The following is a 13,439-nucleotide window of genomic DNA, read 5'->3' as shown; positions in this document are numbered from 1 at the left end:
TCTCTACCCTCAATGAACCTGCAATATATGCAGAGATAATAAAAAGCAGTCTATTGCACCATCGCTTGAAAACTGCTCTGATAGGGAACATTCACCAGACTTGAGGGCAATCAGGGTAGCTGAGTTCTAAAGGAAGAGTAGGCACAGGTGAGGGGAAGTGGCATACGGAACATTCTGTTGTCCTTTAAGGTATAAAAGTTTGGTGAGATTTTGGGGTAACAGTCAAAAGAGTAATAAGAAACAAGGCTACCAAAGTCAGCAAGTCAGATCATGATAAGCTGTCTGGATTTAACTTCGAGAAGTAGGAAGCCACTTAATGATTTAAGCAGAGGAGTGACGTCATCTGGTTTTGCATTTTAAAGAATTTCTTTTCAGAGTATAGAAATGAAACTGATAGCAAGCAGGACAGGAAATACTGGAGGCAACAAAATCAGACTGCTGCAGCTTCCTGGGTGAGAAATGACTGCGACTGAACTAGGAAAAAAAACAACGGAAAATACTCTGTGTGTGTGTACGAATGGAGTTAGTGACGTTGGGAATTAGGCAAATGAAAAAACACAGAAAGTCAAAAATGATGCTTAGGTTTCCGACTTAGGTAAAGGGATAGAGTTACAGGGCCATTCAGTGCACTAATAAAAGCTGAGGGTGGTTGCTTAGGGCATGATGATAATGTGCCTTTAATATATACAATAAGCAGTTCACATAACTTAAGTTTTCACATAAATAATGAGTGTTCATAATAGCAGGACTTGCAAGCAGAGACAGACTAAGACAGGTGCCAGGAATGTTTCAAAAATGAGTGAAACTATCATAAAATCAGTAGATGACAGTCAATGGTACAATCGGTACTGTTCTAAAGCTCAGGTCAGAGATCTAAAGAGGAAATACAGACTTGTTAAATCCTCTGCAATAAGTGAGAGAATAAAGATCATCCAGAAAAGTAAAAGTGGTCTATAGAACACAACCCAAGTATTGATGAACATAAATAATTAAGAGACAGGGTGGGGCGGTGGGGCGGGGAATTAGGCTTGGTGGTATGTAACTATAGACTCAGCAACTCGGGAAACTGCGACAGGATTGCTTGAGCCCAGGGGGTCAAGGCTGCAGTGTGCCATGACTGCATCACTGCACTCCAGCTTGGGAGAAAGCCAATATAGCAAAGCAATCTGAAGAATAATGAAAGGGAAGGAAGAGTAAACACAATTTAAGAAGTTTGGCTATAGAAGAAAAGGAGATAGGATGATACTGAGTAAGGAATATGGGCTTGAGGGAGGGGTGTATGCATGTATGTATGTACGTATGTATGTATGTGTAGTTTTTAACAATGAGAGAGACCTGTTCATATTCCAAAAGGGCAGAGAATAGGTTTGACAGCAGAAAGCTGAGGTAATCTGGATTTTGAAGAATGTGGCAAGGCCATCTGCAGAGTGTAGGTGCAGGCAGATGCAGAAAAGCCAAGTAGCCACTATGAAGAAAGAATCCTGTGTAAGGAAAAGGCAGGATTTATGGGAAGCACTGAGAGCCTGAATGAGGCCACAGACTAGGAAATTAAGGCAACCTTTAACTCTGTAACAAAGTGATTTTCTCCAGCTATGCTTAGCAGGGTAGATAAAGGCTCAAAGTGTGCATCCAGTGATCAGACTGCCAGGTGAGTACAACAGGAAAGCCAACTCTACAAGTGACATTTGGCAAAGGACAGCTGGGCCTATATAGGCTTGATAGGGAAGGACATGAAACTGGGAGAGGACTGATAAAGGGATGGGTGATTGGTCCAACGACGTAGAAAAGTAGTGTGGTAGAAGTAGCTACATAAGAGAATAGAGGCCGGGTGCAGTGGCTCACACCTGTAATCCCACCACTTTGGGAGGCCAAGGCAGGCAGATCACGAGGTCAAGAGATGGAGACCATCCTAGCCAACATGGTAAAACCCCATCTCTACTAAAAATACAAAAATTAGCTGGGTGTAGTGGTGTGCGTCTGTAGTCCCAGCTACTCAGGAGGCTGAGGCAGGAGAATTGCTTGAATCCAGAAAGCGGAGGTTTCAGTAATGAGCCAAGATCGCGCCACTGCACTCCAGCCCAGCGACAGAGCAAGACTCTGTCTCCAAAAAAAAAAGAGTGTAGAAAAGCCTACAGAGTAGAAAAGGAAAAAGCAGTAACGAGGGGTAGAAGGAAAACCAGCGATTACAAGAAGTAAAACACTGTACTTTCTCCCTCTTAGCTACCCACAAAATACAAGCACCAGGGATCATCCATTTTTTGCCATCTTATCCCAAACTCTGTTGTTTTCCTTTGCTCTAGTCACCCACTGCTCACCCTCCTACAACTTTACCACTGCTTTCTGGAATGCCAACTTCACGGTAAAATACACTGAACTTTCTCTCCACCTCCTTGTGGAAACCTGACTGACTTTCCTGAAGACGTCTCCCCTGAAGTCTTCTGAAGAGGAAGCTGCTCTTAACCCCCAATGCTGGGATACAGATCACTTATAAATTACTCATCTCCATCCTCTTGTACCAACACCAGCAGGCAGTGCCTTCCAGGAGGTTACCATTTCACTGCCATGTACTGACTCCAGGACAGTTACTCATTCATGAAACAGTCCTGGCACGTGTCTTAGTCTCTCTCTACTTACAAGTCCTGCTATCATGAATACTAATTATTTATGTGAAAAAACCACCTCAAAACTGTCTGTGCTTACTCACTAAGAAGTAAGAAGCTGGGCTGGGCTACATGGCTCACACCTGTAATCCCAGCACTTTGGGAGGCCGAGGCAGGCAGATCACTTGAGGTCAGGTGTTTGAGACCAAGCCTGGCCAACATAGCAAAACTGTCTCTATTAAAAATACAAAAATCAGGCAGGTATGGTGGTATGCCCCTGTAGTCCCAGCTACTCAGAAAGCTGAGGCAGAAGAATTGCTTGAACCCAAGAGGCAGAGATTGCAGTGAGCTGAATTATACCACTGCACTCCAGCCTGGATGACAGAGCGAGAAGCCGTCTTAATCAATCAATAAGCAAGCAAGCAATGAGCTGAGCTCCAAGAGGTACTAAAAGCCACTTGTGATAGACTCACAGTAAGGGGTTCAGCCTGTTGGGATCCTAAAAATAAATAAATGAAATGAATTAAACCAAATTAAAAAGGCAGATTGTGGACAGGCAGGGTCACCATAACCAAACTCTTCTTCCTTGATCACTCAATGCTTTTAAACAACAGTAATTAAGAAAATACAACAAGAATATGACATAATTAGTTAATTCTTAGTATCTCTTTGCCCAGTTCCTATAACCAGAGTTCTAATTTATAATTCTACCGTCTCTAGTAGGAATGTTTTGTGAAACATCCATCATCAATATTTCTGAATAACCAGTCTTCACTGACTAGGACCCCGCCATCCTCACCTTACCACCTCCAATAGCCTTACTCCAGAGCTAGAAATATCATCACTTTATTTTTTATGAAATGAAAAGTTACTATGTTACTTTTGTTAATTTTGTACTGTCTTAAAAAAACAAAACAAGGTACCATCACCAACATTTCAGATTCTTCTAACTTTATTCATTCATTATGGATCTAAAAACTAGTAATATTCCTTCCACACTGTTAGATAATCCAAACAATTCTGGCAGTGCAATTTCTGCCGTAAAAATTGCAATCCAAACCTGCTGGTATTTAACATGGTTATAAAACCCAAACAATATGCTAAAACTGGTCACTTAAAATTGGGGTCTGCTTTTTTTTTTTTTTTTGAGATGGAGTTTTGATCTTGTTGCCCAGCTGGAGTGCAACAACGCGATCTCAGCTCACTGCAACCTCCACCTCCCAGGTTCAAGCGATTCTCCCACCTCAGCCTCCTGAGTAGTTGGGATTACAGGCATGCACCACCACACCAGGCTAATTTTGTATTTTAGTACAGATGGGTTTTGGCCATGTTGGTAAGGCTGGTCTCGAACTTCTGACCACAGGTAATCCACCTGCCTTGGCCTCCTAAAGTGTTGGGATTACAGGCGTGAGCCTCCACGCCTGGCTTAGGGTCTGCTCTTATAGACTCTGGCCGGGGGTCTGCTCTTATCTGTATTGCTTGGTCAAAATACTAGTACAAGATAAAATAAGAGGCATGAGAAAGTGATGGGGGTGCTAAATATAGACTGCCTGGTAAATGTTAAGAACTCCTAGACTAATAGTGTGAGACATTTGCCAAATTTCCTGTCAGAGCCTTAGATAAATTGTGCCACGGAGAAAACAAATCAGCTAGGACAATGAGATGGGGACACCAAAGGCATTCTGGGATGCCTCTGCCTCTTCCTTCTTCTATTTCAGAGCCAGGACCATTAGTCCTTTTCTGTCACTATAACCCTCTTCAGCATGCCACACATTCCTTTGGGAGCTCCAGTACAGAACCTGACATTCTCTGGCCTTTGGGCCTTTTCTGTTCTGCCCCTCCCCACCCCGCCCCACCCCCCAAGGAGGACCTCACAGGATTCCAATGGCAGAACAGTGCCTAAAGCATACACAAAAGTGAGCCAAAGATGCTATGAGGTTCTTCAAATACTGTCAGTGGTAGTAATCTTTTCCAGTTCTAAGACAAGAACAAGCCCTGTAGAGAAAAATGTAAATACCACAATTATCATATATTAAACTGAAAATAAAGCAGAGCACTTATATTTAGCTATTGTGACAGCTGGCTGTCTCTGTGTAGGTCTCTGCCTGTGTAGGTCTTTGGAAAGATAACTTCTTTCACTATATGAGAAAATTCTGAATTTTGTCCTCCCACTGCAGACCTTTTCAACAAGATAAGAGTAAGAAAAAGTTACCAGGATAAGGTAGTTACCAAGATAGGGTAAGAAAAAGAAGCATAGAAAAAGTAGTAACTAAATTATCATGGAAAACAGTTTCTTTCTGTCTTTAAAGGAAATAATCCAGCTACTTTTTAAACTGTAAATCCACTGGGTCAGAACTAGGCCTGAGCTTTGCAGCAAACTGAAGAGAAAGTAATATTACACACTGTATGACAGTCGCATACTAGGCATTTAAAAAAAATAATAATAACATCTTAAGTCACTACTCATCTAGCTTTAAAAACAAGCAAATTACTAGTTTTAGGTTTTTTTTTTAGTTTTTTTTTTTTTTTTAATTGAGACAGAGTCTCATTCTGTCACCCAGGCTGGAGCGCAGTGGCGCAATCTCGGCTCACTGCAACCTCCACCTGCCGGGATCAAGCAATTCTCCTGCCTCGGCCTCCCAAGTAGCTGGGATTACAGGAACCCACACCACCATGCCCAGCTAATTTTTGTATTTTTTTTTAGTACAGACAGGGTTTCACCATATTGGACAGGCTGGTCTCCAACTCCTGACCTTGTGATCTACCTGCCTCAGCCTCCCAAAATGCCAGGATTATAGGCATGAGCCACAGTGCCCGGCCTACTTTTAGCTCTTTAAAGAGAATGTTAAAGACAACCTTAAAAAGTGAAGGAAGAGGGCCAGGCACAGTAACTCACACCTGAAATTCCAGTACTTTGAGATGCAGAGGCGGGTGGATCACTTGAGATCAGGAGGGCGAGACCAGCCTGGCCATCATGGTGAAACCCGGTCTCTACTAAAAATACAAAAAAATTAACTGAGCGTGGTGAAGGGTATCTGTAATCCCAGCTGCTGGATAGGGTGAGGCAGGAGAATCACTTGAACAAGGAGGCGTAGGCTGCAATGAGCCGAGATTGCCACGGCATCCAGCCTGAGCAACAGAGTTAGAATCTGTCCCCCCACAAAAAAAAAAAAAAGTGAAGGAAGAGGTCAAAAATCTAAAATCTGGCTGGGCGTGGTGGCTCATGCCTGTAATCTTAGCACTTTGGGAGGCCAAGACAGGCGGATCACTGGAGGTCAGGAGTTCAGGACCAGTCTGGCCAACACGGTAAAACCCTGTCTCTACTAAAAATACAAAAATTAGCCGGGCGCGGTGGCACACACCTGTAATTCCAGCTACTTGGGAGGCTGAGGCAGGAGAATTACTTGAATCCAGGAGGCAGAGGTTGCAGTGAGCCCAGAATGTGCCACTGTACTCCAGCCTGGGTGACTGGAGACTCCCTCAAAATATATATATATATATATATATATATATATAAAATCTTACCATCAATTTGATGCAGATAAACGTGAAAAACATGACCATACTTCATCTCCTTCACAATACTGATTCAGAAACATGGCCATTCTGGTCTGATTATTAAAAACCCTACACTAGGAACAGGAAACCCAGGATTCATTTCTCTGTACTGCCACCATGTTAGGGATAAATCAAGATTACCATCCCTATTGTAAAGATGGGGAAAATGCTCAGAGCCTACCTTCTTGACAAGAAGGCTGATGGAAAAGATAAGGTATTTAAAGTTTTAACTTCCCAGGGAAAAAATTCTAAATAAGTTCAGATTACCACATTTATAAGCCTTCCTCACCAAGACTTCTGCTTCTTTTTGCCCCAGCTACATTTATATTTGCAGTGAGCCCTTACTAGCAACAAAAATGAAGCCATTTTCAGATACATTAATACAGTTTTCTAAACGTGCTGGATACAAGAGTTACCTGAGGTTATTATTAAAAAGAGATTCCCAGAAACCATTTCAGATTTATTGACAGAATCATCCGGGAGAAACCTAGGAGTGTGAATATTTATAAGCACACTGAGTAATTTCTACGCTCTGGCAAAATTTAAGAAGTACTTATAGCAAGAGCAACTCGCAAGAGAGTAATTAGAAATTCAGTGATTGATACATTAATCACTTCCTTATTCAGTCTACTTCAGCATATTAACATAATGCTGGTTAGCATTTCTGAGAGCCTACTATGTGCTGTCCTCCATAGTAAACACATTGTATTTCACTTAGTGGTAACAATAACCTTTTGGAGTAGATACTATAACTGGCTGTGTCCCAGTTTTGTACATAGGGAAAACTGGGGCTTTATATAATTTACCTGAGGGCATGTGGTTTCTAAGTGGCTACTGGTTCAAAACCACCCACTACAGTGTTCAATTCCATCATCAATTTAAAAAAAGCAAACACATGGCAGGAGCTGAAATTGAAAATTTAGGTCTTTTGTTGATCAGCAGCTTCTCTAATTTCAACCTACTTTTTAACACCTGCATGTGATTCAAGTATTTTGCCTAGGTTAAAACTAAAACTAAATATATATTTTGGATGCAAGATAATCATCTAATTGCTTGGAAATAGGCAAACTACTCTATCTTTAGTGCGTACCGATGCGATCCATGAGGCTGTGGACCTGCGTTGAGATGCTGCTGTTGATTAAAGTGAACCCCTGAATAGTCTGTTCAATAACTAGGCTTTTATTTTGTTGTAAAGGGGAAAGAGAGACCCCAAATTAACTATTAAAATTTTAACTTACACTCACACCATAAGAATGACCATCTGACTAATAGTCCAAGTCTCAAAACTATTAACTGGCTCCTAAGCATAAATTCTATTAATATTTTATTGAGACACCATAAGCACATTCAGGTATCTTCACAAGATGGGTTCCACTATGATAATCACATCAAGACTATAGTATTATTTTTATTTATTACCCACATACCAGTATTGTCTGACTTGAGAAAAAAAAATGCCTTTGAAAGAGCCAATAAGCTTCATAACAAAATGTCATGGGGATCTGCCGAGCAGTGGTGACTGCATCCTATGATATACAGAAACCTACACAAAATTTATAGTCCAATATGCACAAATGCTCTACCAAAAAACACATAAAGAAATGTTAAGAGCAGTATCACTTAAGATAGCACCCAAAATGTCCAACAAGAGAATGGGTAAATTGTGACATATTCATATAGTGGAATACTAAATAGCAGTGGAAAATGAATGAACTAGAGCCATACATTACAACAACAAAACTCATAAAATGTTTAACTAAAAAAGCACATTTCATATGATTACCTTCAATGTGATACAAATTAGTTTTAAAAACATGCTTATTTAGATACATAACAAATATAGTACAAATATATAAAGAAATACATAGGAATACCACACATTAAATATCAAATTTAGGATAGTTTTGGCATGGGAAGGGCAAAGGGAAGGAAAACATCTGAAGCCACAGTTGTTTTCCTCCTCACATACTTTTACCATGCTTTCTTTCTTAAAAAGAATGGTAGGAGTTTCCTAAGAGTGCTTTTTAAATAATCAGGCTAACAATTACTTGAATCTGAAAATGTGAATGCTATCCCAAAAGCTAAACTTTAATGATACTTTAAAACCTCGAACTTTGCACTATTCAGTTAAGTCATATGAAATGGCTGGATTTGTGGCAGGTCAAAAAATCAAATATTAACAATTCCATATGGTTCAACCTAATATTAAGAATTCTGCATATGAAGAGCAAAACGTTGGTAATCATTCATTTTTTTAACCCAAAACTTTACTATAAAATGGTCTGTATTTAATAGCAAGACTAAGAAAACAGGGAAATAAAACTGAAGTGGAATGGATGACTTAATTGTCAAAGGATGAAAAACAAAGATAAACCATCTAATATACAAATTACAAGACTGGGTGTGATGGCTCACACCTGTAATCCCAGCACTTTGGGAGGCCAAGGTGGGCAGATGATCTGAGGTCAGGAGTTCAAGAGCAGCCTGGCTAACATGGTGAAACACCATTTCTGCAAAAAATTAGCCGGGCGCAGTGGTGCGCGCCTGTGATCCCAGCTACTCGGGAGTTGGAGGCCAGAGAATCACTTGAACCCAGGAGGCCGAGGTTGCAGTGAGCCAAGATCGCACCATTGCACTCTGGCTTGGGCAACAAGAGCAAAACGCCATCTCAAATAAATAAATAAATAAAGTAACTTAGAAACACACACTGTACAAAATGTGGCCAAACTACTTTCTACTGATATAAAGCATTATTACTTCCTTTTTTTTTTTTGAGACCCAGTCTAGTTTTGTCACCCAGGCTGCAGTGCAGTGGCACAATCTCAGTTCACTGCAACCTCTGCCTCCCAGGTTCAAGCAATTCTACAGCTGAGATTACAGGCGCCCACCACCACGCCCACCACTGCGTCCACCACCACACCCAACACGCCCAGCTAATTTTTGTATTTTTAGTAGAGATGGAGTTTCACCATGTTGGTCAGGCTGATCTTGAACTCCTGACCTCAAGTGATCCTCCTACCTCGGCCTCCCAAAGTGCTGGGATTACAGGCGTGAGCCACTGTGCCCAGAAGCATTATTACTTCTTTGCAAAGTATTTGTATTAATATGTATTAATAAATCCTTAAAAGACACTTGTTGGGCAAAACAAGTATTTATATATATAAAAACTGAAGTCCAGAGGAGAAACAACTGGTCCAAGGACAAACAGGCAGTTACCAGTCAAAAAAAAAAAAAAAACAAAATCAAAACTAAATCCAGGTTCTGTTCCAAAATTAGCTACAGTAAATCAATCAGGTCAACAAACAAGTGATTTTTCTGTAGTTCCAATCGAAGATTATGAAAGGAATCATTTAAGACAACAACAGGCCGGGCGTGGTGGCTCACGCCTGTAATCCCAGCACTTTGGGAGGCCGAGGCGGGCAGATCACAAGGTCAGGAGATGGAGACCATCCTGGCTAACATGGTGAAACCCCGTCTCTACCGAAAATACAAAAAATTAGCCGGGCGTGGTGGCAGGCGCCTGTAGTCCCAGGTACTCGGGAGGCTGAGGCAGGAGAATGGCGTGAACCCGGGAGGCGGAGTTTGCAGTGAGCCGAGATCGTGCCACTGCACTCCAGCCTGGGCGACAGAGCAAGGCTCCATCTCAAAAAAAAAAAAAAAAAGACAACAACAATCAGTGGAGTTCTGTCTCAATATAAAAAGTTCTAAACTATAACTCAATTTTTTATAAAACTCATTTTTCATAAAAGTAACTTTAGGTAGTGATTAAACTATTAGATAACTCATAAAACCAATGCATTTATAAATTAACTAGAAAACTATAATCTTTCAGCAACACTAAAGAAATTATACACTACATAAGCAGTCTCTCAATCCCCTTCTTCTCTTCTTAAATGTTCAGTGCTAGTACTTTCACAACAACAACAACAAAAAGGTTTAAATTAGAATGCTGAAAGTGTTGAGGAAAATACTGAAGGAGACTTGGAGGTATCGTGAAAGTTTTTCAAAGGTAATAGCAGTGGATTTTTTAGTGAATAAATACCACTTTAAAGAATAATCACAAAACTAAAAAAATGTAAGACAGGGACAGAGATTTTTTTTCCTGAGCTAACAGAGATAGAAACTAAAAGAAAGGGGTTAGAAAAGACAAATGAGAACTTACTGAAGAGCAATTAACAGGCTCACTCCACAGCAAGAAGCACAAGAAACAGTGGCAGCGCTGTGTATGAACAGCCAGCCCCACAGGGAGAGAGATTCAACAATTCCCTATCCAAGCTGCAAGGTCACTACCCAGAATTAAAGTGAGAGAAAGAACTGGCCAAAGAATATGAGCATATCTGGGACATTTTTGCATATATTGGGCATTTTTAATCCAAGAAATATGCCTACTGAAACCTACCAATACCTACAATTAATGTCTTAAATGCTCTTATTTGTATTCCTTCTGAGTAGGAAAGATGAATGACAAGCTATCCAAATTGTTTTGGGTATAAATGGCAGCCTGGATAGTCACAATCAATCATTCAGTGCCAGATGTCTCTGGTATGACCTGTTCTCCTCATCAGGGTCCACTACAAGGAAAACAGCTGCCAGGACACATGCATATTACACCATTAGAGAAGGGGAATGGGGAAGACCAACCTGCCTCTGCATTCAGCTCCTCTAGAAGCCCGGTGGTCCTCCAGGTAGCTCCTGTGTCCTGGCCGCCTACAGAATTATTGTGCTCTTGAACTACTGCAGCCGCCAATAAATTGTCCACATTTACCACTTCTGGCTCAGAGTTGGTGTCAGACATATCATAATGAGCTACAACTGGAGGTCCATCTAGGGAGGAAAGAAAATGTATACTTGTATCTAACGTGCGGGGTGAAAAATACTTCTGAAACTAGTAAGAGCCCTCTAATGTCAGCTGCCTTCATTATTCTATTTGATCAGAAAAGCTGCACTTTATAGATCTAGTATTTTGCACAAAATGTGAAAGTAAAAGAGATAATCCAAGCTTACAAAGATGATGGACACATTTTGGAAGGAGGAAAAGGAGTGTTACTATGAAGAACAGAAGACAAGACTATACTCAACAATGTCACACTGAATTCCTGTCATACTTTTAAAGAGCAAGATTAAGAAAAAAAGGATGACTCCACAGAGAAAGTGGAACTGATTTCTTAAAGGAAAAAACTGATGCAAATTATTAAAACCCAATTTATATTTTTTAAAAGAATGAATCTAGTTCTTTCTTTTACTGGGTAATATAAAAAGTCTCTAGTAGATTCAGAAAAGAAAATCACATATATTTTGCTATGTCCTAAAGAAATAAGGTTAACACTAGAGCTCTTTGACTAATGCATCTATTTCCAGTAAAGTCCTTTTATAATAACAGGGATGTTATATACTTTATGACGTTCTATTAAAAGACAACACAACAAAATCCATTTTCAGGATTTTGCTTTGGATATCTTATGAGGGATATTTCTATTTCCTTTTCCCTAAGAAAGACAACCAGCTCATACTACAATTAAATGACATGCAATCTTATGGGTGATTTTACAAGAAGATATTAAAGTTCTTACTGGAAGAGGTCCCTTCCACCCTCAAATCCCCCTAACTGGCTGAAAAAGGCAGCTGAGTTTCAAAGTAAATTTATTACACTGCAGCAATTCATGCTAAAATAAGTCAAAATTCATGCTTGTAGAATAGATACATGCTTTAAAGTGCTAATTCTACCCCTTTTTAAAGAAAAACATTAACAGCAAAAAGCAAACATAAAGTTTCCCTTCAAGTAAGAAATCCCTCTACTACCCCTATTTTAATATAAAGCAGAAATAAAGGAATGTTGTTTTCTCCCCCAAAGGCTATTTATGAAGCGCAAGCAAACTATTTATTTCCATTAAGGTTTTTAAAATATCATCCAACAAATGAATATTAAACACACCTATTTTATGAAACTCTATGAAGGAATGCATATATGTCAATGAATCATAAAAATGTAACACAATGAAGTATTACTATTTTAATACAAATATCCATTGTGTCAACTGTCACTGAACAAAAACACACTTTGGGTAGTGACCCCTTAAAACTAAACTACCAAACCACTAGTTTATGTAGTAATATTTTTTAAATACAAAATGACCAAACATAAAAGCAAATGAGTTGTTAGGTGCCACTGTATAAAGAACAGACATGTCACAATATGAAATTCTGACGATCAGGACAACTTTAGTTGACCACTTAAAAATAATTTCCAGATCCCCTTAAGGGGTAAATCAAGTTCAATGACCAAAAAATTCAACAGTGTGGCCTTGGTATCAGTTGGTAATTGATTTTAGTTTAAATATCAAGAAACTGATTCGTGTTTGAGGCTTTTCTTTTCTAAAAAAAGAAAAGAAAGTTGCAATATTCTATGGCGTTCTCGTCAGAGTTCAAAATGATTATTATGGAATCAAGATACTGTGTGATGTCCAAATACTTGGGTGCAGAAGATATGAGGGCCAAGTACAATATTGACTATTTGACCATATGTTCTATTTTTTAAGGGCTTTTTTTTTAGGTGTTTGTAGTAAGTTATTTTAGTGAGTTATTTTAAAATTTATATGACTAATACCATTCAGAGCATCTTGCCCTCATATTCTCCACCCCATCCCCAAATTGAGGCAACAGGTCAATAGTCAAGTCAAAATTGTACCACTCCTACATGTATAATCATGCAAAAAAGTATAAGTGTATACATGCAGAGTGACATCACCTACCCATGAAAATAACTCGTCTGAAAGTCTTCATCAGTAGGAAATACAAGCATAAACTTGTTATCTGGCTTCATTCTTGTATCTTCCATATTTCCAAACAGCATACCTTATAACTTAGCTTAAATTTAGTATTCATCATAAACAGAGACAGCAATATTTTCATATATTACACTTAAAATTGAAAATAAATTATGATCACTGCCATTTTTCATTTCCAATATATTCAAACAATGACAAGTCAATACTATATAAACTTCAATAAAATAATGAAATGTTGTCTTTCCAACTTTGTCTTCCAACAAGAAACCACAATTAAGGATCTTGTGTTCCAAGGTCATTTTACACTATCATTAGGAAATCAAACTTAAATAAGATTTGTTTAAAGCACTTGGGGCCAGGTGTGGTGGCTCACGCCTGTAATCCAAGTACTTAAGAGGCCAAGGCAGGTGGATCACTTGAGATCTGGAGTTTGAGACCAGCCTGGCCATCATAGTGAAAGCCCGTCTCTACTAAAAATACAAAAAATTAGCTGAGT

The 13,439-nt window shown here is 39.4% G+C and overlaps 1 protein-coding gene across 2 annotated transcripts in view; it reads right to left on the bottom strand.

The window, feature by feature from the left end:
* The window catches only part of C18H18orf25 (chromosome 18 C18orf25 homolog), a 96,969-nt gene that overhangs the window by 15,894 nt on the left and 67,636 nt on the right, over window positions 1–13,439 (bottom strand). The window contains exon 3 of one of the 2 annotated variants that reach the window (XM_025365620.1): window positions 10,800–10,982. The exons of the other annotated variant lie outside the window; for it this stretch is intronic. Within the exon in view, the coding sequence (XP_025221405.1) occupies window positions 10,800–10,982 (183 nt within the window). The remainder of the gene's footprint in view (window positions 1–10,799; window positions 10,983–13,439) is intronic. 2 annotated transcript variants of the gene reach the window in all.

This window comes from Theropithecus gelada, chromosome 18 (genome assembly GCF_003255815.1).
Source record: "Theropithecus gelada isolate Dixy chromosome 18, Tgel_1.0, whole genome shotgun sequence".
Classification (NCBI taxonomy): Eukaryota; Metazoa; Chordata; class Mammalia; order Primates; family Cercopithecidae; genus Theropithecus; species Theropithecus gelada.
Note: the sequence above shows the minus strand (reverse complement) of the source record. Positions and strands in the feature narration are given on the sequence as shown.